At 41.5% G+C, this 22,747-nt stretch overlaps 1 protein-coding gene across 3 annotated transcripts in view; it reads left to right on the plus strand.

Annotated features, from left to right (window-relative positions):
• St8sia6 (ST8 alpha-N-acetyl-neuraminide alpha-2,8-sialyltransferase 6) overlaps positions 1 to 22,747 on the plus strand; it is a 237,710-nt gene that overhangs the window by 181,079 nt on the left and 33,884 nt on the right. For all 3 annotated transcript variants that reach the window (XM_076572698.1, XM_006989947.4, XM_076572697.1), the window contains one exon: positions 6,296 to 6,382. In XM_076572698.1, coding sequence (XP_076428813.1) covers positions 6,296 to 6,382 — 87 coding nt within the window. The remainder of the gene's footprint in view (positions 1 to 6,295; positions 6,383 to 22,747) is intronic.

Genomic DNA, 22,747 nt, shown 5'->3' on the forward strand with positions numbered 1-22,747 from the left:
CTTCCCATGCTTGGTTTTGTTGCCGCCTATTATCTTTAGACAAGTGTCAATTCAAATCTTTTACATATTTTTTATAGGCTTATTTGCGTCATTATGAATTTTGAGAGTTCACTACATCCTGGTTCATACACCTTTTAAATTTTTCTTTATGATATTTTCCACATATAATCTTTTTATTCGATGTTTAATTTATAGATTTCTTCTTTTAGTGTGTGTACTATGTACATGCTATGTATAAAGCTGGGCCAGGTGACTCAGTGGGTGAAGTGCTTGCTTAGTGAGCCCAAGGACCTTAGTCCACATTCCAGCACACACATTAAATAGGCAGGTATGGCAATCTGAGCCTGTAACTGCAGTGCTCGGGGAACAGATAGGTGGTCTCAGGGCCTTGCTGGCCAGCCAGTCTAGCCAAAAGAACAAGCTCCATGTCCAGTGAGAGACTTTGTCTCAAAAAGTGAGGTGGAGAGTCACTGAGGAAGACACCTGAAGTAGATTTCTGACATTTATAATACACTCACAGCCAAGCATACTAACTCATACATGTGTATACCACATACATACATGCACACACACATGCATCTCACATACACAAATGTACCTATCACACACAAATACACACACATGCATCACACACACACACACACACACACATACACACACACACACACACACACACACACACACACACACACACACGAGCCTCCCATCCACACATACATCTCTTATATACACACACGCAACACACATCACTCACTCACACACACATACACACACACACTTGTGGACACACACTCATGCACACATACACACACAGAGGCACAGTCGAGATTTTTTTTTTCTCACACAGCTCTTAGTAAACCATTTAGAGTTAATATTTGTATATTGGGCACGATGAGAGTTGCTGGTTTGTATTTGGCATGACTGTGAGTTGTTCCAGCAATCATTGTTGAAAAGATTATTGTCTCCCTTGCCGCTGTCTTGTTGAATACCCCTATTTCTAGATTTCCCATTCTCTCAATAGTTCAGATATCGCCTGGTCACTGGAGTGATGCAGTGAACCCCAAATTCTGGAAGTGCAACTTAGTTTTGTTAGTTTTCTGATTCTGCAGCCTATGCTTGGTCTTTCAGTTTCCATAGGAACTCTAGACCTCCCTTTTTTTTAAAATTTTTAGAAACAGGGTCTTACTATGCATCCCTGATAACCTGCAAACATGCTATGTAATCTGAAGTGGCCTCAGGCTTGGGGGTCTTCTGCCTCTTTTCTCTAGAGTGTTATCATTAGTTCCTTAATTTATCTTAAAAATAACAAGACACTGATGTAATTTTTATTTAATTTCACCAAATCTCTTTACAGTTTAAAAATTGACAGTCTTGAGTTTTCTGACCAACGGACATGAGCTATGGCTCCATTTACTTAGTTCTTTAATTTTTTTTTTTACAATATCTTGTACTTTTACTGCATAAGCCTAGTACATTTTTGATCAGATATATCCCTCCATGTTTTTAAATGTTAATCTGCACAGGGACTTTGCTAGTCCTAGTTCCAATTATTTCAGGCTGTTGCACAGTGAAAGTAAATATTAATTTTACTTCCAGTCATCACTTCCAATGTAATTGATAAGTGTGTTGAGTTTGTGTCTTTCAGATTTGCTAAGCTATTCCTTTGAGTAGCTTTTCTATAGATTTGATAGATGATGGTATCATCTCTGAGCTCTGAGTAGAGACAATTTTACTTCCTTCTTTTAATCTGGTGGCGTTGCTTCTCTCTCTTACATTATTATACTGGGTGGGCCCCCAGTGCAAATGGAAGATAGTTGGAGAGAACCCTTCCATGTTCCTCCTCTTGGGAACTTTGATCATGGAGTATGGTTTCAGCCATAGGCTGTTTTTGTGAGAGCCTGTCATTGAACTGCAAAAATTCCTTCTGTTTTTAAATTTGTTGAAAATTTTTGTGATGGTTGAATGTTAGGCTGGGCTGAAAGCTGTTTTTATTTTCATGTGTTAAATTATGACTAATTCTTCTTCATTGTCACTTAATGTAGTAAGTTGCATTGGTTGGTATTTCTCATAACCAGCCTTGTATTCCTGACACTTATCCATGGAATTTTCTCTTCTTATGTACCATTGGATTTAATTCACCAAGCTTTTGTTGAACATTTTTATTATGTGGGCTTATAAAGGATATTTGTACTTCTAAAAACAGTATTTTTATCCTGACTTTGGGGCCAGGGCAATACTGTTCTTATAGAGTGAGTTGGGAGATACCCAGCACTTCAAGTTTCTTGGGGTTTGCATAGATGTATAGTTTGTATTAACAGTCCTAAAATGTTTGATAAAACCACTGATGCTGTTTGTGTGCCTGTTTTCTGTTCAGAAAGTATTTTCATTGCAGTTTTAAAATAGCAATGATACTATTCATCCACTAGGTTTGGGTAGTTTTACCTTTTAGTAAGTACAACCATTGCATTAAGTCAGCCAAACTGTTCTGGACACATTAGGATGGCTGCTCTTTGGGCTGTTGTCCCCAACACCGTTTGTCTGTATCTTCTCTCACTTTTCCTTGGTCAGGCATGGTAACAACAGGTTTATAAGTTTTATTTCTGATATTACCCTGTTTTCACGATAATAGTCCTCCCTCATTAATATTGATTTTATAAGGTAGTGTATCTTTTTTGGATTATACTGTGACTTTAGCCACTCATACTTTGTTTTAATTATCTCCACTGTGGTTATCATTCTGCTGTTTTCTACAAAGTTTGCTTGTTTGTATGATGTTGGTCTTGCAAAAAAAATCATATACTTTACTGCTTTTTAAAAAATTCAATCTGAGTCAGGTCTACTGGTGCATGCCTTTAATCCCAACACTTGGGAGGCAGAGGCAGGTGGATCTCTGTGAATTTGAGGCCAGCCTGGTCTACAAAGTGAGTTCTAGGACAGCCAGGGCTGTTACACAGAGAAACCCTGTCTCAAAAAAAAAAAAAAAAAAAGTCAGTCTATCATTCTCTGCCTTCTGATGGGTGTGTCTAGATCATTTACATTTACTATTATTCTTCATATGGCTGTATTTACTCTACTCTCTTGCTATTTGTTTTAGATTTACCTGTCTTATCCGCTTCCTCTTGCTTTGAGTATTTTATGACTGCATTTGTGTGGCTTTCTTTATTTTAGATAGAGCAAACATCTCATTTCCCGCTGTAGTCTCCTTTCAGACGCTTTTTACATCTTCTGCTCCTGCTTCTTCCTCTCCACCCTTGCCCTCTAGGCTTTGTTCCATAACCATGATTATATTTGTTTTACAAATGCTATAACCATTTCCACCTATTATTGCTATATTTAAACTGTCAATTTTTTCTTTGCTTTTTTTTTTTTTTAATTTAAAGAAATTGTGTGCGTGAGGGGGGGTGCACATGCCAGAGGACAGAGATCTGTCTTGAGTATCATACTTAGGAATGCTGTCCACTTCCTTTGAGATAGAGTCTCTTACGACTTTGGCCTCACCAAATGGGCTGGACTGGCAGCCAGCAAGCCACAGGGGTCCTGCTGTCTGCACCTTCCTGCCGAGATTACAAACATGTGTGCCATCCTGACTGTCAATTTTACCTGGGTTCTGGGAATCACACCCAGGTCCTCTTGCTTGCCAGGCAAGCTCTTTACCAACTGAGCCGTCTCCCAACCCTCGGCTGCCTTTTAAAGACATGTAGGAAAGAAAGGACAAGGATCCTGCTCGTGTTTACGTGTTCTATTCCTAGAGTTCTTCATTCCGTTTGTCAACCCGGACACCCATTGACCTTCATGGCTGTTCTGCCCGGAGACTTCCTCCAACATTGCTGCTGACAACGTGCTTATTTTAACTTCCTTTTTTGAAAGACTTTTCTGAGTAGGGAATTCTAGAATGAGCTTTCCCTCAGCCCCATTCTGCGGTTTATGTCACTGTTCACTGCCTTCCAGCTCCCATTCTTTCTAACAAGAAGCACGCTGCAGGCTGTGGTTTCTTTGTACATATTGTGTTGGATTTCATTACATTTAAGGTTTCTCTCTTTGCTGCCTCTAAGAATTAATTCTTACGTTGTCGTTTTCTTCGGGTTTCTTGTGCTTTGTGTTTCTTGGAATTCTCAGGGGTGTAGATTTATAGTTTTCGTTAGCTTTAGTGATAAATCCCATCAGACTTCAAAGATGCTTTTCCTCTCTGTTATGAGGGCTATAATTATACATATATCAAACCATTTGAGGTTGTTTGTTGCTAACTTTTCTCGTCTTTTGAAAGTTCATACTTACTTGTCAGTATGTTAAAGCAATATGGGGTCTTGATATGGAGCCTGGCTCAGCTTGAACTCATGATCTTTCTGCCTCAGTGCCCCCTGCATACTGGAATTATAGGCTTGTACTACCAGGCTCAGCTTGTTTACATTTCCTTTAGTTTTCCCCATTTGTTTTTAATTTTCAATAGTTTTTATTGCTCAATCTTCAAGTTCACTAATATCAGCCATATATCATAAAACATTTCATTTCTCTTTTGTCTTATAAATAGCATGCCAATAAAATTTAGTCTGATACATTTAGTTTGATGAAGAGACAATAGCTTTCTATCTCCTTTATCTTCCAATTACACTTTATATTGGCTTCAAATGCAGTTGCAATTCTCATTGATTTAATTAGATGTATGTTTGGTCTTCCCTCTCCCTTACACTCTTTCTTTGATGGAGCTCAGTGAACAGAAGTTGTTTGCTTACCTTGGTTCATGGGCTCTTGTACATACAGTGTTCTGCTTGTCCTGATAACATTCTGAAAAGATTTAAAGCCATGGCTTAGTAATTGATAAGACTTCTCTAGACAGGAGAGATGTCACAGCAGTGAATCTCTTAAGGATCCAGAATTGAGAATGCTTTCGGTACATTGCTCAATGGGTGTTTTTTCAAGTTTAGTTTTAACAGTCATTTGCAAAAGGTCTTTGGCTGTCTTCAACCCTGTAGAGGCAGGTTCTACCCTTCAGCCCGGAAATATCTAGACAGTTTGGGGATCAGAGCATGGGGCTCTTATGGTGTAGTATACTAAGAAGAGTACTAGACCCATGTAGTGATCTGTCTGAGTCCGCTGTGTTGGGGAACTGCGCACTTTAAACTATTTTTAATCCTTATGGGGAAGCTCTCTGTTTGCTTAGCTTTCAGTGTTCACTGTGTTCTTAGAAGATTTTTCTGGGTTCATCTGCGAGTCAGTGGGAACCACGTTGATTCCTGTTGCTAGCATTGTTGGAGGGAGAAACCCAAGGGGAAGGTAAATTTCAGCTACAAAGGAGTTCTGTGGTTGACTACACCCCTACCTGTCAGAAATGCTTCCTTTTAGAGATAACCTTGGAGAATCTTCATTGCATCCTTATGGATAATGGACTCTTTCTCCCAGGTAAAGCTGTGTGTTCCCTTTCTCTTCTCCACAGACTCACCAACACAGTCTCACATTCATTCCCCCCCTCCCCGCATCTCCCCCCCTCCCCCGCTCTGTTGCACAGCTTTGATCTTTAATGGCAGCAACCTGATGGCTGAGAGAGGAATGGAAGGAAAACTCAAGGTGTTTTTTTCTTTTTCCCCTCAATTCAGAGGAATATTTGCATTTCAAATGAACACCCTTAAAGATGAAACAGCATTCTGTGCTTTAGGAATTAATACTTAATGGTGGAATTTCAGATTGAGAAAGATCTAAGGGTGCTGGGATATTTGTCCCATGCCTGTCTTATCAGACTGTGTCGCTGTCTGTAGCTTTTTATGCCTATATACAGCTTTCTCACCACAGCTCAGTCTAGATTTTGAATGTATTGCAGAAAATTAAAACCAGATGATTACGTGTGTGTGTGTGTGTGTGTGTGTGTGTGTGTGTGTGTGTGTATGTGTAAGGGGGTTCTAACTACATATTCCAATGTGAAGCTACTAACAGAATCTGAAAAAAAAACCTATATCTTCATGATCAACATTTAGAAAGAATTTATCTGCCATTCAGTTAAAGTTAATATATGATTGGTTTTGTGTATGTGTATGTGAGAGAGAGACAGACAGAGAAAAGGAGACACACAGAGAGAACATGTTCACTGGTTGTAATCCTGAACTTGGCTTAGGAGGTTTGCAGTATATACATCTTAAACCAGCATAATAATAATAACAAATTTCAGGCTGTCTGTTCCTAGATGCTTGGGAGTGAGTATGATACTTAATGATTTTTGCTTGATTTCAGGGCTAAAATGACGAGATTATAGAAGTGTCCCCATGTGAGACTTTCTTGTCTAATCTGGTTGGTATTCAACTCCCAGGTATTCTGAGGATGACTACATTCAGATCATCACAAACATACAGAGATGCCCATGGAGACGACAAGCAGAAGAATATGAGAATTTCAGGTAAAAAACAAATTTTCATAAATAATATGAGTGAAAAAATGCATCACCCATTGGATTTTTAGGGAATAAAAGCAGCATGCTGTTAAACAGAAATGTGGGAGGGGCTAACAGGAAACCAGAAAAGCTGAACTCTACAGTCTTGTGAAACTATTGTACTCTATGCCAATAGCTAATACAAGCATTTATAATTTTGCTACTGGAATTACCTCCAAGGAAACCAGTGTTCAAAGGAAAGCTTTTATTATGTCATTTACTGTGTGTTAGATTGATGTCAGTGTCATTTCCACTTACTCAATATTTATTTTGTAAATAAAATGTTATAGCATCAGGGAATTCTGGGAAAGTGTGGAAGGAAGAGAACTGACCGTGATCCCATCACTTTGGAACAGACTGAACTGAGGAGATGGCTCAGAGTTTAAAGGGCTTGCTGTATAAGCATGAAGACCTGTGTTCGAATCCCACATAAGAAGCTGGGCTTGGTCCTGTGCACTGGTATCCCCAATGCTGTGGGAAGTGGAGACAGGAGGATCACTGAACTTGCTGGCCACCAGACTAGCTCCAAGTTTGGTGAGAGACCCTGTCTCAAGGCAATAAGATGAAGAGTAATAGAGTCGGGCACTCAGCCTCCTCCTCTGGCCTCCATGTTCACACACAGGCACACACACAAGTTAACACACCACTTATACCCCCACACCCAATATATACTCAAAATTAAAAATTTTTAATTGAAAACTAATCATTTATTTTTGCTTTCTACATATCGTCTTCCAGCTTTTCTCTAGTTTTTATAACACAAGCAACATTTAGGAGCTCAAATTTCTCCAGGTATTAACCCACTGAAGTGCCATCCACTTGGCCAAACAACGCTTCCTGGCCACCATTCAAGAGCCGTCTGCAGGATGGATGAATTAGCTTACCCCTGTACTTCCAGCATTAAAGCAGTGACAGGAGGATTGCCACAAGTTCTAGGTCTACATAGTGGGTCCTAGGCATAGCAAGAACTTCTTTCAATCAATAATCAATCAGTCAATCAACCAGTTAGTTGTCTGCTCTGCTTGGTATCTTTATTCCCAATGCTGTTGCAGGTACAGCTGGGTCATTTGTCTCTTGTGCTTTCCCAGCCTTGATTCTTCTGACTTGTTGGTTTGGTTTGATGCCCACACTCCAAGTCTTGCTTGCATCCCGCATGGCATTTGGCCCATGATAAACTGTTTTATTACACGATCCGGGGACGTGGCTTTCTTTGCTCACAAGCTAACAGTCTCCTTTAAACAATATGTCTTTCTTATTGCGGAGACTTTGCCCCAAGAACTGTTTGCTGCTTGGTACTCCTTTAAGTCGGAAGGCTGCCCCCAACTTGTCTGTGTGGTGCTAGGCTCTGCCTCTCCCTCCTCACTCAGTATACTCTGAGTTGACAGCCAGTAGGAGACAGCTCCCAGTTAGTCCCCGTTGGATAAAGGAGTAACTTTTGGATTAAGTCATAGCACAAAATGAGTATCTCCTCTCTGTTGGATAGACATGTGGATGTCATGTCACAGGTCCCCCTCCTGCACTGGCATCTCTTCTGTCATTTCGGGGGCCGGGGGTTAATGCTCTCCACAAAATGTACATGTTGAGTGCTAGGTTCCCAATGCTGTCGCTGCTGGGTGGGGGAGGGTCGATCCTAGAAGTTTCAAGAGACAAGACACGGTCGGGAGAAGTAGGTCACAGGTCACAGGTCTTTGAAGGTTATACCTAGTCCCTGGTCTTTTTTCTCTGCTTCTCATCAGCCCTGAGGTGAAGAAGTGCATCTGCTGCATGTTCCAGCTATCATGATGCTCCATCCAAAGCGTGAGGTAGAGCCCTTGACCAAATCTTTTTTCTGTGACTGTGAGCCCCCCCCCCCCAAAAAAAGATAATTCTTTACTTTAAGGTGTTTTATCGGGTGTTTTATTCATAGCTACACAGAAGTAAATAATACGGGCTCAGATAGGGATTCCAGTTTAACTGTGTGAGCTCCAAGATATTTTGGGTTGTGCCATCCAGTTCAAGACCAGACTTGACACCTGAGAGAAAACTGCACAGTCATGAGCTAAGTCAGTGAGCGGAAAGAAAGTTAGATTTTGACGGACCTTTTTATAAAGGCAGGATGGACAAGAGAGAAGGAGACACCAGGCACTGAGCTATTGAGGATCAATCGAAGCTTCTTAGCTAAAAGACAGGGAAAAGAGTTGGGTGGTGGCGCACGCCTTTAATCCCAGCACTCGGGAGGCAGAGACAAGCGGATCTCTGTGAGTTCAAGGCCAGCCTGGTCTACAGAGTGAGTTCCAGGACAGGCTCCAAAGCTGCACAGAGAAACCCTGTCTTGAAAAAAAAGGAGGGGGGGACAGGGAAAGTGACAGCAGCCATCAAAGCAGGGCTGTGGGCTCCTCTTCTTCCTGCCATGAATTCAAAGCAAGCCTCCCCAGAGTAAGGCAAGAAAAAGAAGGTGCAGGGCCTCCTGTGTGAGGACCTGAAAGCTATGGAGGCAGGAGAGGCAGGGGGCTGAGGAGGTGGGAGGGGGGCTGAGGAGGCAGGGAACTGAGGAGGCTGAGAAGGCAGGGGAGTGAGGAGGCAGGGGGCTGAGGAGGCAGGGGAGGCAGGTGGGATGGGGGTGGGGCTGAGGAGGCAGGGGAGGCAGGGGGCTGAGGAGGCGGGGGGGGGGTGCGGGGGGGGGGCTGAGGAGGCAGGGGAGGCAGGGGGCTGAGGAGGCAGGGGAGAAGCAGGGGAGGCAGGGGCTGAGGAGGCGGGGGAGGGGTGCGGGGGGGGGGGGCTGAGGAGGCAGGGGAGAAGCAGAAGAGGCAGGGGACTGAGGAGGCGGGGGAGGCGGGGGTGGGGTGGGGGTGGGGCTGAGGAGGCGGGGGAGAAGCAGGGGAGGCAGGGAGCTGAGGAGGCAGGGGAGGCAGGGGCACTGAGGAGGCAGGGGAGGAGGCAGGGGGCTGAGGAGACTGAGGAGGCAGGGAAGGAGGCAGAGGATGGGGGGTAGCTGAGAGCAGGAGGAAGAAGGAGCCCAGCCTCTGGGACTGCCCTTTCTCACAAGGTGCTTGCTGAATGTCAAAGGGCCAAGAGGCAGAGAAGTGAAGCAGAGCTTCCAGAATCCCTTGGAAAGGCCAGTTCTCAAAAGGACTGGAACCTAAATTAGAATTATTTCCATCCTCAGCTGGATTTAGGAGATCTGCCCTTAGCCTAGATAACTAATAGAAGCAGAAAGTAAATCCTCCCTGGAAGAAAGGAGTGTTATTCAGAGACTGGAAGTGGCTTTGCAAGTTCTCACACACAATCGGACACAATTAAAATAATATTTTCTCTTTAAAGATACTCCTTTTATCCTCTTTCTTTTAAAGATCAAGTCTCTTTGTTCCAAGCTGGCCTTAGATTGTTTATGTAATCAAGGATGACCTTGGACTCCTGATCTTCCTGCCTCCACCTCAGGAGTTCTGGGCTTACAGGTGTGTACCACCACCATACTGTGTTTATGTGGTACAGGACTTTGAACCCGGGGCTTCATGTGTACTAGCTAAGATTCCTACCAACTGAGCTACATCACTGGTCCCCCTCCCCCTTAAATGAAATCAGCAGTCTCTTTAAACCTAAATCTGCATGATGAGCATCCCTGCTGTATATTATGATGGATGGGAGCTATATGATAGATGGTACCATTTTGCCTTAGTACCATTCCCATACAAAGAGTGAATCAGTAACCATGGTGATTACCCAGCAGCCTATCCATCCCTTCAGGGCCAATTGAAGTAAACATCTGGGGCTATACCACTTACTGTTTGTTGCAATTCAAGAGACTAGTCACAGTGACATTTATTCATTTGCTTGAATATGTATTATATTATAATGCTTATTTTATGGACATATTTGTTAGCTAAATGATGCAAACCCTCAACAGAAGTTTGTGCAATTAAATTATAATAACCAAATCTGGGAGCCTCTGCCTATTTATAAATCTGGCCTTATAGAAACACCCCCCTGTTATTATAGATGTCAAGTAGCTAAATAGTTTTCCATCTGATTTATTTATAGCATTTTATGTCAAACCAAAGAATAAAATGTATGGTTTAAAACGGCAATAACATTCTTTTAGCAGCCATTACAAAAGTGACATTAAATTCTCAAGAATATGAGCAAGTGAATATATAATAAAATCTATCTGAAACCCAATTGTTGAGTCTTTCTAAGGTTGACTCCTGGGGACTATTTAAAATTTATAGGATTTCTGTGGCCAAATGAGCTAAAAATATAAGAGCTTAAAAGTCTTTTTTTTCCTCTTAAATAAATATGCTACTTGCTAGGAGAAGGGTACAATTTATTCACCCACAAATATTTGTTTAGGAATTACTATGTATACAAAGAAGACCTCAACAAATAGCTAAATGGAAGGATATGTGAAAATAATCAACAAAAATGTACTTTCTCTTTCTGACCTCAAGGAATTTTTGGTTAGTTCAGAAAGACAAAAATAAATAAACAAATAAAATATGAATTTACTCATGACTTAATGTCAGAAAGATTATATTAGACAAATGCTATGATAAACCAGTACAAAGTCACTCTAAGTATAATTTCTTGAAATGTTTTCTAGAAGGAAACATAGAAAAGGAGGGAGGGACCAATATGGGAATGAGGAGGCCAGGAATTAATTGAAAGTGTGTCTGAATGGGAGCTATAAACATGTCCTTGGTATAAAGGAAATACTTCTGGTAGAGTGGGAAGGGTCTGAGGATGCGCAGGGTGCTGGTTACTAGAGGAAAGACTCTGGGCATTCTGTGGATACAAAGGACCTATAGAGATATTTCTAGCAGAAGAATTACACAACAGATGTTTTGTATTAGGGAAAGTACTCAGTCAGTATACCATTGTGTGAACTGGAGTGGTAAGTGGGAGTGTGGAGTCAGAGCAGTTAGGGGCTGCTTGGAGACAAATGACCACAGGAGAATGAGGTTGTGAAGTATCAATGGTATCTATGAAATGCAAAGTGGGACACTTGACTTTGAACTCTTCTGGGCATGGCCTATCTTATCTTGTGTCTACAGTAGTCTATTATATAAGTCGGTGTGATTGAAAGTCAGCAGGCCCTTTTAGTTTTGATTTCAGATCTATAATCAAAGGAGAAGAAAAATAAAGTTAAATATGAAAGTTTAGATGTGAGTGATTGGGAAAATCATGGTACTACTGACCAAAACAGCTTTCAAAAGAAAATGCTTTTTGAGAAGAGAACCCCATCTTGGACAGGCTGTGTTTGAAGTGATCCTGGTACAAGTAGGCATAGAAGACCTTTCCTTATTCTGGAAATACATTGAAGCTAAGAGAAAATGTACTCTCCAAGCCAGCAAAACAAGTGCAGGATCGTCCCTATTCTCAGCAAACTTTCTTTTTTACTATAATTTTTTTTCTTCTTTTATAGATGCCTAAGCTTTACTCACTTAGCAGTTAATTGTGAGCCTGAGAACTTTGAAGCATGGTGTTGGCATCAGTTCCTTCTTTTAGATTTCACCTGGAAATGAGAAGTTTTTACAGGAAAGGTTCTTTATCAAATGTCCATGTGATTGGTTTCCCAAAGCCTTTAATTTCAGCACTCAGGAAGCAGAGGCAGGCTCTAGGCCAACTTGGTCTACACAGCAAGTTTCAGACCAGCTTATCTAAAAAAAAATCAAAGAACCATGATTACTGAATTATCATCAGATAATTAGACTCTTTCCCAATGAACTGAAGCATTCCAAGCACCCCTTTGCATTGGAGATTCCTCTGTTGTGGGATTTGACTGTTGATTCCCCTTCTGTGTAGACATGCTCATTATAGGACACACCTGTTTACTCCTTCCTCTCCTCTAGACAGTCAGCATTGTACCTGTGGATCATTTTTATGAGGTTCCCATTGAACCAAGTTCAAGAGAGATTTAAGGAAGAGTTGAAGATGCTCTGTGTCTTTTCTCTTGACTCCAACTTCAATATAGTTGCACAAAGTCGATCATATTGAGGTGTCTACCGTCTCTGCTTTTAAAACTGTTTGCTGATCTTCTTATTAGGAGTTTTCCCACTCCCCCAAGGCAGTACATAAAACCTACCTGGATCTCAACCTGAGAAATTGCCATTCCTCATGGCTTTCCCTCTCACTTTGATAAACCAATGTCTACTCATTGTCTGAGCATGACATTGAAATGTCTGAACATGACACTGAGATATTCAAGTATGACACTGAGATGTTTCATTGAAATTAAACATGCTCCCCCTTCCCCACTTACTCAATTTCACCCTTGAAAACTCTTTTGTAAGGTTCTGGAAACTTGTGGTAAGCAGTTTTCCTCCCAACAGATCTTTGAGCTCCAGCTGTTAGTTTCTAGGTAACTTGCATGTTAATTACCACATTAGCTTTCCTAACTTAAAAGAACCCACTCATTTGTGTAATCAGTTACAGAAAGCTAGCAAGTACAACAACCACACCGATTCCTCATGTTACTGTCACCTTATCTGTCCTAGAAATACATGTACTGTTATACTGAATTTACATCTGGGAGGCTCTCTAGTACCAATTGATTTATTAAAAACATAACCATGTTATTGAGACATAAGATGGAAACCTAATGGCTGAAAACAGTGCTATTGTGGAAGTGCTGGTGTTTAAGACTCATGCAAATGAGATACCTTTCAAATGATTTGGAAAGTAGGTATTTCATGCCTGATTATTTTGTTAGTGACAAGGATTACATGCGAACAATTTTATTAAATCTTGTGCTAACCTCTAGGTTTGACTAAATTAAAATATACTAAAAGTCATCCCTATTCTTGTGTTGAGTGTATAAGAAAATATCCTAGGGCTGGTGACAGTGAGATGGTGTAGTGGGTAGCCATTCCAGCTTGGATCTGAAAGTTCTAACCCCCATTGAGACTCTGGCAACTGTCACGCCTACGAGGTGGGGCTAGGGGAGGCGCCTGGAGACCCGAGAGCTGGATGGGCCAGCACTCTCTCTGTGTGCTCTCTGTGCTGAGACGCTGAACAGTGGAGGTTGACTGAGCAGAGCTCCGGAGAACACCGCTGGATTGCGATTCACCTTCCCCATACCCTGCGACCTACCTATTACTTAATTTGTGAGTTACGCCATTAAATAAATATCCTTTTAACTACGTGGAGTGGCCAAAATAATTTCACCAATAAAATGGTTCCGCTGGTAAAGGCACTTGCCACCAAGCCTGATGAACTGAGTTCAATCCCCAGGACCCTGAGGGTGGAGGGAAAGAACAGACTTCTGCAAGGTGCCCTCCAATCTCCACATGTATACCATAGTGCATACACATGTGCACAAACACACAATAAATAAATATACTTTAAAAAAATTTGAAGACCTTAATGTTGTTTAGTAGATTCATTGACAGGCCTAAAAAGTATATGTTAAACAAAATAAACACATATAGACTCTGTGTGTGTACGTGTATATATATATATGTATATACATATATATATCATATATATTATTTTTAAAAGTATTTTTAAAAGTACCATTGAATTGAACTTGGTGTTAAACAATGTCTGCAGGTAAACAGACAGATAAGTCACTTGATGTCTTGCAAGAAGTCATTGTACTGGAAAACCAAACTGAGTTTTAGCACCACGTTTTTCACTTCTCTTTGAAACATCTCTTCAAAAGCAACAGTAGTGTTTATTTTCATCACCACCTTGTGGGTTTATTCTTTGTTGTGCAGCCAGCACTTCATATTCATGTTCCAGGCAGTTTGTTCTGAAGCACAGATTTCTTGGCGAGAAAGAAGCGTCTTCTCCATTATATGCTTCCGATTATACAAGACCATGCTCGTTTTTTCTGAGCCACTATTTTCCACCTTTCCATTCCTTTAAATGTTTGCCCTTTATGATTTGTGCATGATGACTGTGATGACAGCTAAAAGCAATGCATATTTTATTCCTGTTCGAATTTAAGCCGAAGCATGCACTTTAGGCTAGGTGTTCTGGGTCAGTTGTCAGACTGAGAAAGCCTCTTTTCGCTTCCTCTGCATCAGGACCATTTTTCACTGTTAATACCCTGTCATATCATCTTCTATCTGTCACACCATTCAGCATGTCTGTGCATTTAGAAAAGCAACAAAACCCACACCATGTCATTACCTCTGCAGCATTTAATAATAGGAACCAGCTCTTGTGTATGATGACTAGTTCCCCTTCTTAGCTTTTGGCATATAAAGTTTTCCATAAAAATGCATCAGACTTACGTGGGATTCACTGGCCTTCTAAATTCCATTTCAAAACTTGTCTGCCAGGTTGTACTCAGGACTAACTACATTGCTTTACTTGCCTATGTCGGATAAGCCTCCCTCCAGGCTGCCCTGTCATTCAAATCTTCTTGGCTTTATAACATTGCCTACAGTGTCTTCAGCACTGCGTAGCAACAAGCTACGCATTGCTGCCGCATCCCTGCAGATAGGTCTAGCCACTGTTTGAACAGTGCCCCTTTACAGCTGGGCTCTCGTCACAATCAGCTTCTGCTCCTTTGCTTTGATAATCATTCTCTCATGTTTTAGTTTGCCTTGGTTTCATTTCTCAAACAGATGAGCTCTTTTTTCATATACTTAAAGGTACCGGTGCATAAACAGGCCAAGAAGGGAAACACCCAGTTACCTGTTGCCGCTTGAGTTTGGTGTTTATACATTTTTCTCATCTTTGAGACTTGAAATAATTCTATTGAATTTTGGCTCACATTAAAAGAAAAAAAAATTGTGTGTGTGCACACACCACTTGTGTGAGGGTGCCCGTGTGTGTGCTACCTGTGGAGGCCAGAAGATGCTGTAAAGTCTCCTAGGACTGGAGTTATAGTCAATTGTTAACTGCTTGGAATAAGTGCTGGCGCCCCAGCTCAGGATCTCTGGAAGATCAAGAAGCACTTTTAACTGCTGAGTCATTGCTCCAGCCTCTTCCTCGACTTAAAAACTTATTTAAAATTGTGTATACATGCATGATGTGTGTGTAGAGGGGTGCATACCACAACACAAGTGTGGAGGTCAGAGGAAAACTTGATGGAGTTGGCTCTCTGCTTCCACCTTTATGTGGGTCCCTGGTCTTCAGAGCTACACAAGTGTTTACCCACTGAGCCATGTCATTAGCACAGTTTTGCGCTTCTCTGTGGCTGACGGGTTACGAAGAACTTTGAGTGGATTGAGGTATGACCAGGTTGAACACTCAGTGAAACTGTAAACCGTATCGTACTTTATATTTTTTGTTATGTTCATAGCACTATTGAGCGTTTGCTCTCTATCAGGTTCCTGAGTTCCATTTCCCTCTCCTACTTTATGACTCACCCATAAGTTGTTTCAAGTCCTTCTTTTTTTTCTTTTCAATGCAATGCCTTGAGCGGGTTGGGGGAGGGGTACACCATCACACCATGTCATGTTTTCATCCTCCCAAATATTATTTTTTTTTATTTTCAAAATCCCAGTTCCTCTGTGAAGAACTAATTCACTGGCCTGATACACTAACTCCTGTCACCCATGGGGGATTGGTGGCCTGCTCTGAAAAGGAGAGGGAGGAAATGGAGACATACTGAGTGCCTGCCCCATGTTGCCATGATGATTTGAATATTGTATAATTTTAAAGGCACACTGTATAATTTTACAAAATAATTTAGTATAATTCAATATGGTTAGCCTATTCACATAGTTATACAACAATCAGTACTGACTAATTCCAGAATATTTTTATCATCCCCAAATATATATTCCCATTGACAGTAACTTCCTATTTTTCCTTCCCATATGACTTTGGCGGCTAATTATTTAATTTCTGGTTATATGGGTTTGCCCCCTCAGGAAAATTTTAATATATATGGGATTATACAACATGGTCAACATGCTGCCCTTTATTTACTGGCTTCTTCTACTTAGCGTGATGTTTTAAAGATCTACCCACTGTGACATGAATCAGCACCTCCCTCTGTTAAGTTGTCAAGCAATGTCCTGTTGTGTGGACATTCTGTTTACTGTCCGTTTTAGGTACTTTACTTCTTGCTGTGATAAAATACTTCATCAAAAGCATCTTAAGGGAGAAGCATTTGTTTTGGTTCATTGGTTACTGCTGGTTGTGGGAGGGCAGTTATATCAGCAGGAGCTTGAGGTAGTTAGTCATATTACATTCACAGTCATGAAGCAGAGATTAGTGAATGTTTTTGTTCAGCTCACTTCCTCACTTTTATACAGTCTAGAATACCAGCCCAGGGAATGGTACCACCTACAGTGGGTGGGTCTTCTCAACTCAATTAATCCAATCGAGATAATCACCCCCTCCCCAAGCATGCCTAGAGGAGGACATTACCCCAGGGGTTTGCCCAAAGACTTTTGTCTAGGGGATTCTAGATCTCATCAGGTTGATGATTGGGACTGTCAGCTATTCATTAGGTAATGAGCATTTGGTTTGTTTTGACATTTTGTTTGTGAATGTATGTTTTCATTTCTCTTACTGTGCAGTTAGGAGTGGAATTACTGGTCACATGTTAACTCTGTGTTTATTATTTTGAAGAGCTGAAATCTCTTTTCCAAAGTGACTGTACCATGTCCTGTACCATGTACCATGTCCTGACAGCATGTTAAGATTGAAATTTTCTCAATGACATTTCTGAATTGTGGTTTTGATTTAGGTTTGTTTAGGCATTCATGAGGTCAAATATCTTTGGTGTGCTCAGTAGTCATTTTTGTATCTACATTAACACAATGTCTAATCCAGTGTTTTACTCATTTTGAAATTGAACTATCATCTTACTGTTGAGTTGCTACTGTAATTTATAGATTCTGGTAGCAAATTTCTAATGATATATATGATTTAAAAGTATTTCCTCCTGTTCTGTAGGCTGCTTTTTCTCTTTTGTGACCATGTCCTATGAAGCACAACACATTTAAATTTTGATATAACCCAATTTGTCCTTTTGTCACTGATACTTTGGTTTTATATCTAAGAAAATACTCCCTGACTCAAGCTTTATGACTATGGTATGGTGTGAATACGTAATGGCTTCCCCATAGACTCATGATTTTAAAACTTGGCCGAACATGAAGTTATTTGGGGAATTATGGAAATATTAGATGTTGCTGGATCCTAACAGCTCCCTCGGGGGAGGGGGTGAGAAGGCAAGGCATCAATGACACAGACACTGGGAATCAATTGAAGGCAAACCGCAACTCATTTATTCAATAATGGGGAAGGCCTTATATACTCTTTTCCCAGTACCCAAGCTATGTCCAAATCTGGTGGCATTGCATGATCATCCCTCATTGGCTGGGCATGCTCAGGAACTCTTAAAGTGATCAGAAACTCTGACAGTGCCTGTTGCTAGGTCCTCAGGCAGACTTCAGGTTGGCTCACAAGGAAGTACATTATGTGCATGCCTTGGCAACTGGTTTGAGCCAATTTCTCGGCCCTCCGTGCCTATCCTACTACATATTCACCCTTTTATTTTATTGCATGGGCACTCAGCGGGAGTCAGAGTTCTTTGCTCTGGCCTTGTTGACCCCACCTCTCCTCAGGGAGACTCAGCAACTGGACTGTACCTGTATTAGATTGGCTTGCCAAACAGGCTCTTAGCCAAACAAGCACTTACCCATTTTTGACTATCAGCCCTTGAAGAGTCTCCATCCCCGGGGAATCATCCTGGGTGGAGGGGTTCAGGCAGTAACCTTTTGAATTTCAGAAAGCCAGGCATGCATAACCTCTTGCAGAGGGCTATGAGTTAGATGTCTAAGAGCCATTAACACCTGTAGAGTCGCCTTAGTGACTGCTCACTGTTGTCCGATGTACTGTAGGAGGCACTTAAAAAGGAGAAAGATTAAAAGCACCACCTTGCCAATCAAAATGTAAGTGAAAATCCAGGAGGGATCAAACAACCTTTTGCCAAATCATGCCAAGCCTTTTCAAAAAATAAAGAGTCAAAGGCCATAACCTCTGCCCTTGTCTGATTTAATCAGAAAATTTCATGTGTTATCTGTCGTAAATAATATAAAATCTTAGCTGACCATGGGCCCTTAATATATTTAGCTAGCTCCTGGCCTGCTAAATTAACATTCCTCATCTGAAAAGGTGTCATACAAAATGAGGAAAAGCAAGTGCTGTGGGATGTTCTGTATGTCAAATTGCTCTGATTGGTCAATAAATAAAACACTGATTGGCCAGTGGCTAGGCAGGAAGTATAGGCGGGACTAACAGAGAGGAGAAAAGAAAGAACAGGAAGGCAGAAGGAGTCACTGCCAGCCTCCGCCAGGACAAGCATCGTGTGAAGATGTCGGTAAGCCACGAGCCATGTGGCAAGGTATAGATTTATGGAAATGGGTTAATTTAAGCTTTAAGAACAGTTAGCAAGAAGCCTGCAACGGCCATACAGTTTGTAAGCAATATAAGTCTCTGTGTTTACTTGGTTGGGTCTGAGGGGCTGTGGGACTGGCGGGTAACAGAGGTTTGTCCTGACTGTGGCCAAGGCAGGAAAACTCTAACTACAAGCAAGGGTCCACAAGTCTTCAGCCTTTAGAGGGACAGTGAGAGCAAGAAAGGGGAGTATACACATTACCCATCCTGAGTTATTTCCTCCTTGATGGAAGCAGGCTGATCTATGGCCAGGTGCGCATCTCTTGCTGGAACCCATACTGGCATTGTGGCACTCTGAGGGAAAACACAAACATACCCTCTCCCATGGGTTAGCAGAGGGGCTGGTGACTGCCATTGGAAGGATATAGGATCTCTCCATCTCACCAGGGCCAGGGGTGTGTTCCTTGGCAGAGATGCCAAGAGCTGGTAGGCTGGGATGAGCCCCTTGTCATCAAAACTGAGAAAGTTCATATGGAAAATGGCCTCTGTTAAGGCCAGATGAGGATCTCCCCTAGCCTCTGGCAAGACAGTCCTTGTCAACAGATCTGTTGGTCCTCTCCACAACGGCTTGTCTCTGTGGGCTGTAGGGGATGCCTGTGGTGTGAGAAATCTTCCAGGACTCCAGAAAGTCATTGAATTGTTGAGAGGCATAAGTGATATGCACTGGAAAGTATGGAAAAATGACCATTGTCTAATAGATTTTTGGATTACCAGAACCTCCTCTTACTGGAGACCCTGAAAGAGTGATTCATGACCCTCACAGGGTGGAGCCTAAGCCTCAGTGAAGACCTCAGGATGGCAGAATTCCAGCAACATAGAACATCTCCTAAGGAAAGCTGAAGGGAATGAATGGGGACTGCTTAAGATAGAGACCATGTAGGCTACAAATACTATAGCTGTAAGAGTGATGCTACTCAAGCCCCTCCTAGACCACATCACAATACCATATACCCTGATGCTGCCCCTGGAACTCCAGCATTTATTATTCTTGCCCTGCTGAGTTTGGATCTTGCTATGAACTTATCCCTTTCTATGTTCCTACTCCCCCCTCCTTTTTTTGGAATGAGACTACTTACTGTATATTGGAAGTATGTAACTTTTTCATTTCACAGTCTCAGAGATAAGAGTTTGCCTTCGGTTTCAGATGATCTTTAAACTTTGGACTTTCCAGCAATGCTGGAAATCATAGTGCTGTAGAGACTATGCTTGTTAGTTTGTCATCTTGAACCAAACCTCTCCTCTGGAAAGAAAGAGCCTCAATTGAGAAAATGTCTCCATCAGATTGCTGGTAGGCAAGTCTGTAGAACGTTAACTTTATTACTTGGTTTGTGAGGGCTCAACTCACTAAGGATGGCATAACCCCTGGGCAGATTGTCCTGGGCTGTATAAGAAATCAGATGGAGCAAGCCATGAGGGACAACCCAATAAGCCACAATCCTCCCTGGTCTCTGCTTCAGCTCTTGCCTCTGGCTTCCTACCTTGAATTCCTGCTCTCAATTCCCCCAGTGATGAAGTGTGACCTGGAAGTATAAGATGAACATTTTCTTTCCCTAAGTTGCTTTTAGTTATGGTGTTTATCGTAGTGGTAGCAAGCAAAGTAAGATAGAGACTCTTGAATTAAAGGCATTTACCTTATGAGGTGGCCTTGAATATTTGGATGACAGTGTTAGACTCTCATGGTTTGAATATGTAATATTCCTCAGAGCTGTTGTTCTCAACCTTCCTAATGCTGCAACCTTGTAATACACTTCCTCATGTTGTGGTGACCCACGGCCATAAAATTATCTCATTGCTACTTCATAACTGTAATTTTGATACTGTTATGAATCATAATGTAAAAATCTAATATGCAAGACATATATGTGACCCCAGAGGGGTTGCAACCCACACACTGAGAACCACTGCTTTAAAGGATTATGATTTGATTGCTTGGTCCAAGATGGTGGTGATATTTTTGGGCATGTGAAACTTTCCAAGATGTGGCTTTGCTGGAGAAAGTCACTGGCAACTGCTCTTGGAACCTTTCTGATCACTTCCTGTGCCTCTGACTCCTGGGCCACTGTGATATAAACTGAACTGCTCTAGCATGATGTTGTGATCATCACTATCAGCTGCTATGATACATTGAAATCTCTGAATGTACGAATAAAGTAAGTCTTTCCCCCTTAACTTGTCTGGTGCTGGGTAATTTGGTCACAGTGATGGAAAATAAACTGAAACAGCTTATATTTTCTTTGAAGAGTTTCAGCTAAGCCTTTACATTTGATCCCATGATCCATTTTGAATTAATATTGTGGCATAAGATAGGTCTCCAAGTTCATATCCATTAACCTGAGTACCTTTTATTGATAAAACTATTTTCACTGCATTGTTCTGAAAGCCTTATGAAAAAAAATCACATTCTGGGCCAGGGAGATGGCTCAGTGTATGTATAACCACTTGTTATACAGGCTTTGAACTTGTTCCCCCAACCCCTGTTTTTCTTTTCCTTTTTGAGACAATCTTGCCATATAGCCCTGGCTGGCATAGAATTTTCTATGTAGACTAACTTTTATGTCCATCTCCCACTGGACTATCACAAAGGCACATTTTGCATTTGACCATTGACTGTTCATGACATCATCATTATTTTTTTTATTTTTTTAATTTATTTATTTATTTTTGGTTTTTCGAGACAGGGTTTCTCTGTGTAGCTTTGCACCTCTCCTGGAACTCACTTGGTAGCCCAGGCTGGCCTCGAACTCACAGAGATCTGCCTGGCTCTGCCTCCCGAGTGCTGGGATTAAAGGCATGCGCCACCACTGCCCGGCCATCATCATTATTATAAGCTAGTATACTTCCCATCTCCAGTCTCCTTGTTTTGTAAAATGGAGATGATACTTACCTTTATTTAAAGAAGTACTCACTATAGTAAAATGCTCAGTGGGAAGCCCGTTATCTCTTAGCCTCTCACTATGTGACGCTGTTGTTATTTCCAGTTTGAAATAATTTGTTAGCTTACTATTAACATTTCACTAAGAATATTTAACACTCATGGTATTGATAACAGATATGGCATGTCTGTGGGGTAGCAAAAGGGCAATGACTGACTGACTAACTAACTAACTTCAGATCCACTCCTCTGCATAAGGAGAAGTATGAACACCCCCCCCCCCAGTTTTTCTTCTGTGATCATTTCATATAGATTTTTTTTTTAACCATACCTGCCATGAGGAACAAAACTTTCTATTCAGTTTGTTCCATTACAACATCCTTTGATCATTTCAGGATGGAAAATAGGTCACTTGAACATCAAGTATAAAGCCTCAGCTCTCTAAGTTACAATTGAGCATTATTTTCTACTTACCACTGTAGGGGCCATTGGCTGTCTGACCCTCCTCTTCAATATGGAAGATCAGATCCCATGTTCTAATGTCTAAACAGAAGTGACTGTGAAATGCCAGAACATTAATCAGCATAATTATAGAAAGATCCTAGAGTTCTGTGTGCCCGAATTATTTAGCTCACAATTGGGAATAAAAGGGAGATGGAAAACACAAGGTGGGGATTGCTCATTTATATTTGAAATGCTGTTGGGCAAAGCCCGAGGGCAGATGTGCAAAGTAAGGATCTATATAGGAACCAGAGACCCAAAGGGGGAATATGTGTCTAGTTCCCAGAGGCTAGGCAGTAACAGAAGCTGAGTTTGGGACTAAAGCCAAAGAGCAGATGATAAATTTTACAGGGAATCCTGATATTTGTTTTGGAAGAATGCTGGAGATGAGTACTGGCTGTCTAAGCAGTGAGAGGACATCTGTGGATGCGAGCCAGCTGCCATAAAGGACCATGGGAATGACCTACCTACCTCATCCTCCACCTGTGCAAGATGTGGACTTCCATCCAGAGAGCAATACAAAGCCTCTTGAGGCAGGCGTGGATTACTTTTGACAGGTGCATTCAATTCAGACTTAATCTAGTAGGTGGAAGTTCATAAAATGATGAAAGCTTTTG

The sequence above is a fragment of the Peromyscus maniculatus genome, chromosome 5, assembly GCF_049852395.1.
Source record: "Peromyscus maniculatus bairdii isolate BWxNUB_F1_BW_parent chromosome 5, HU_Pman_BW_mat_3.1, whole genome shotgun sequence".
In the NCBI taxonomy this organism is placed as follows: domain Eukaryota; kingdom Metazoa; phylum Chordata; class Mammalia; order Rodentia; family Cricetidae; genus Peromyscus; species Peromyscus maniculatus.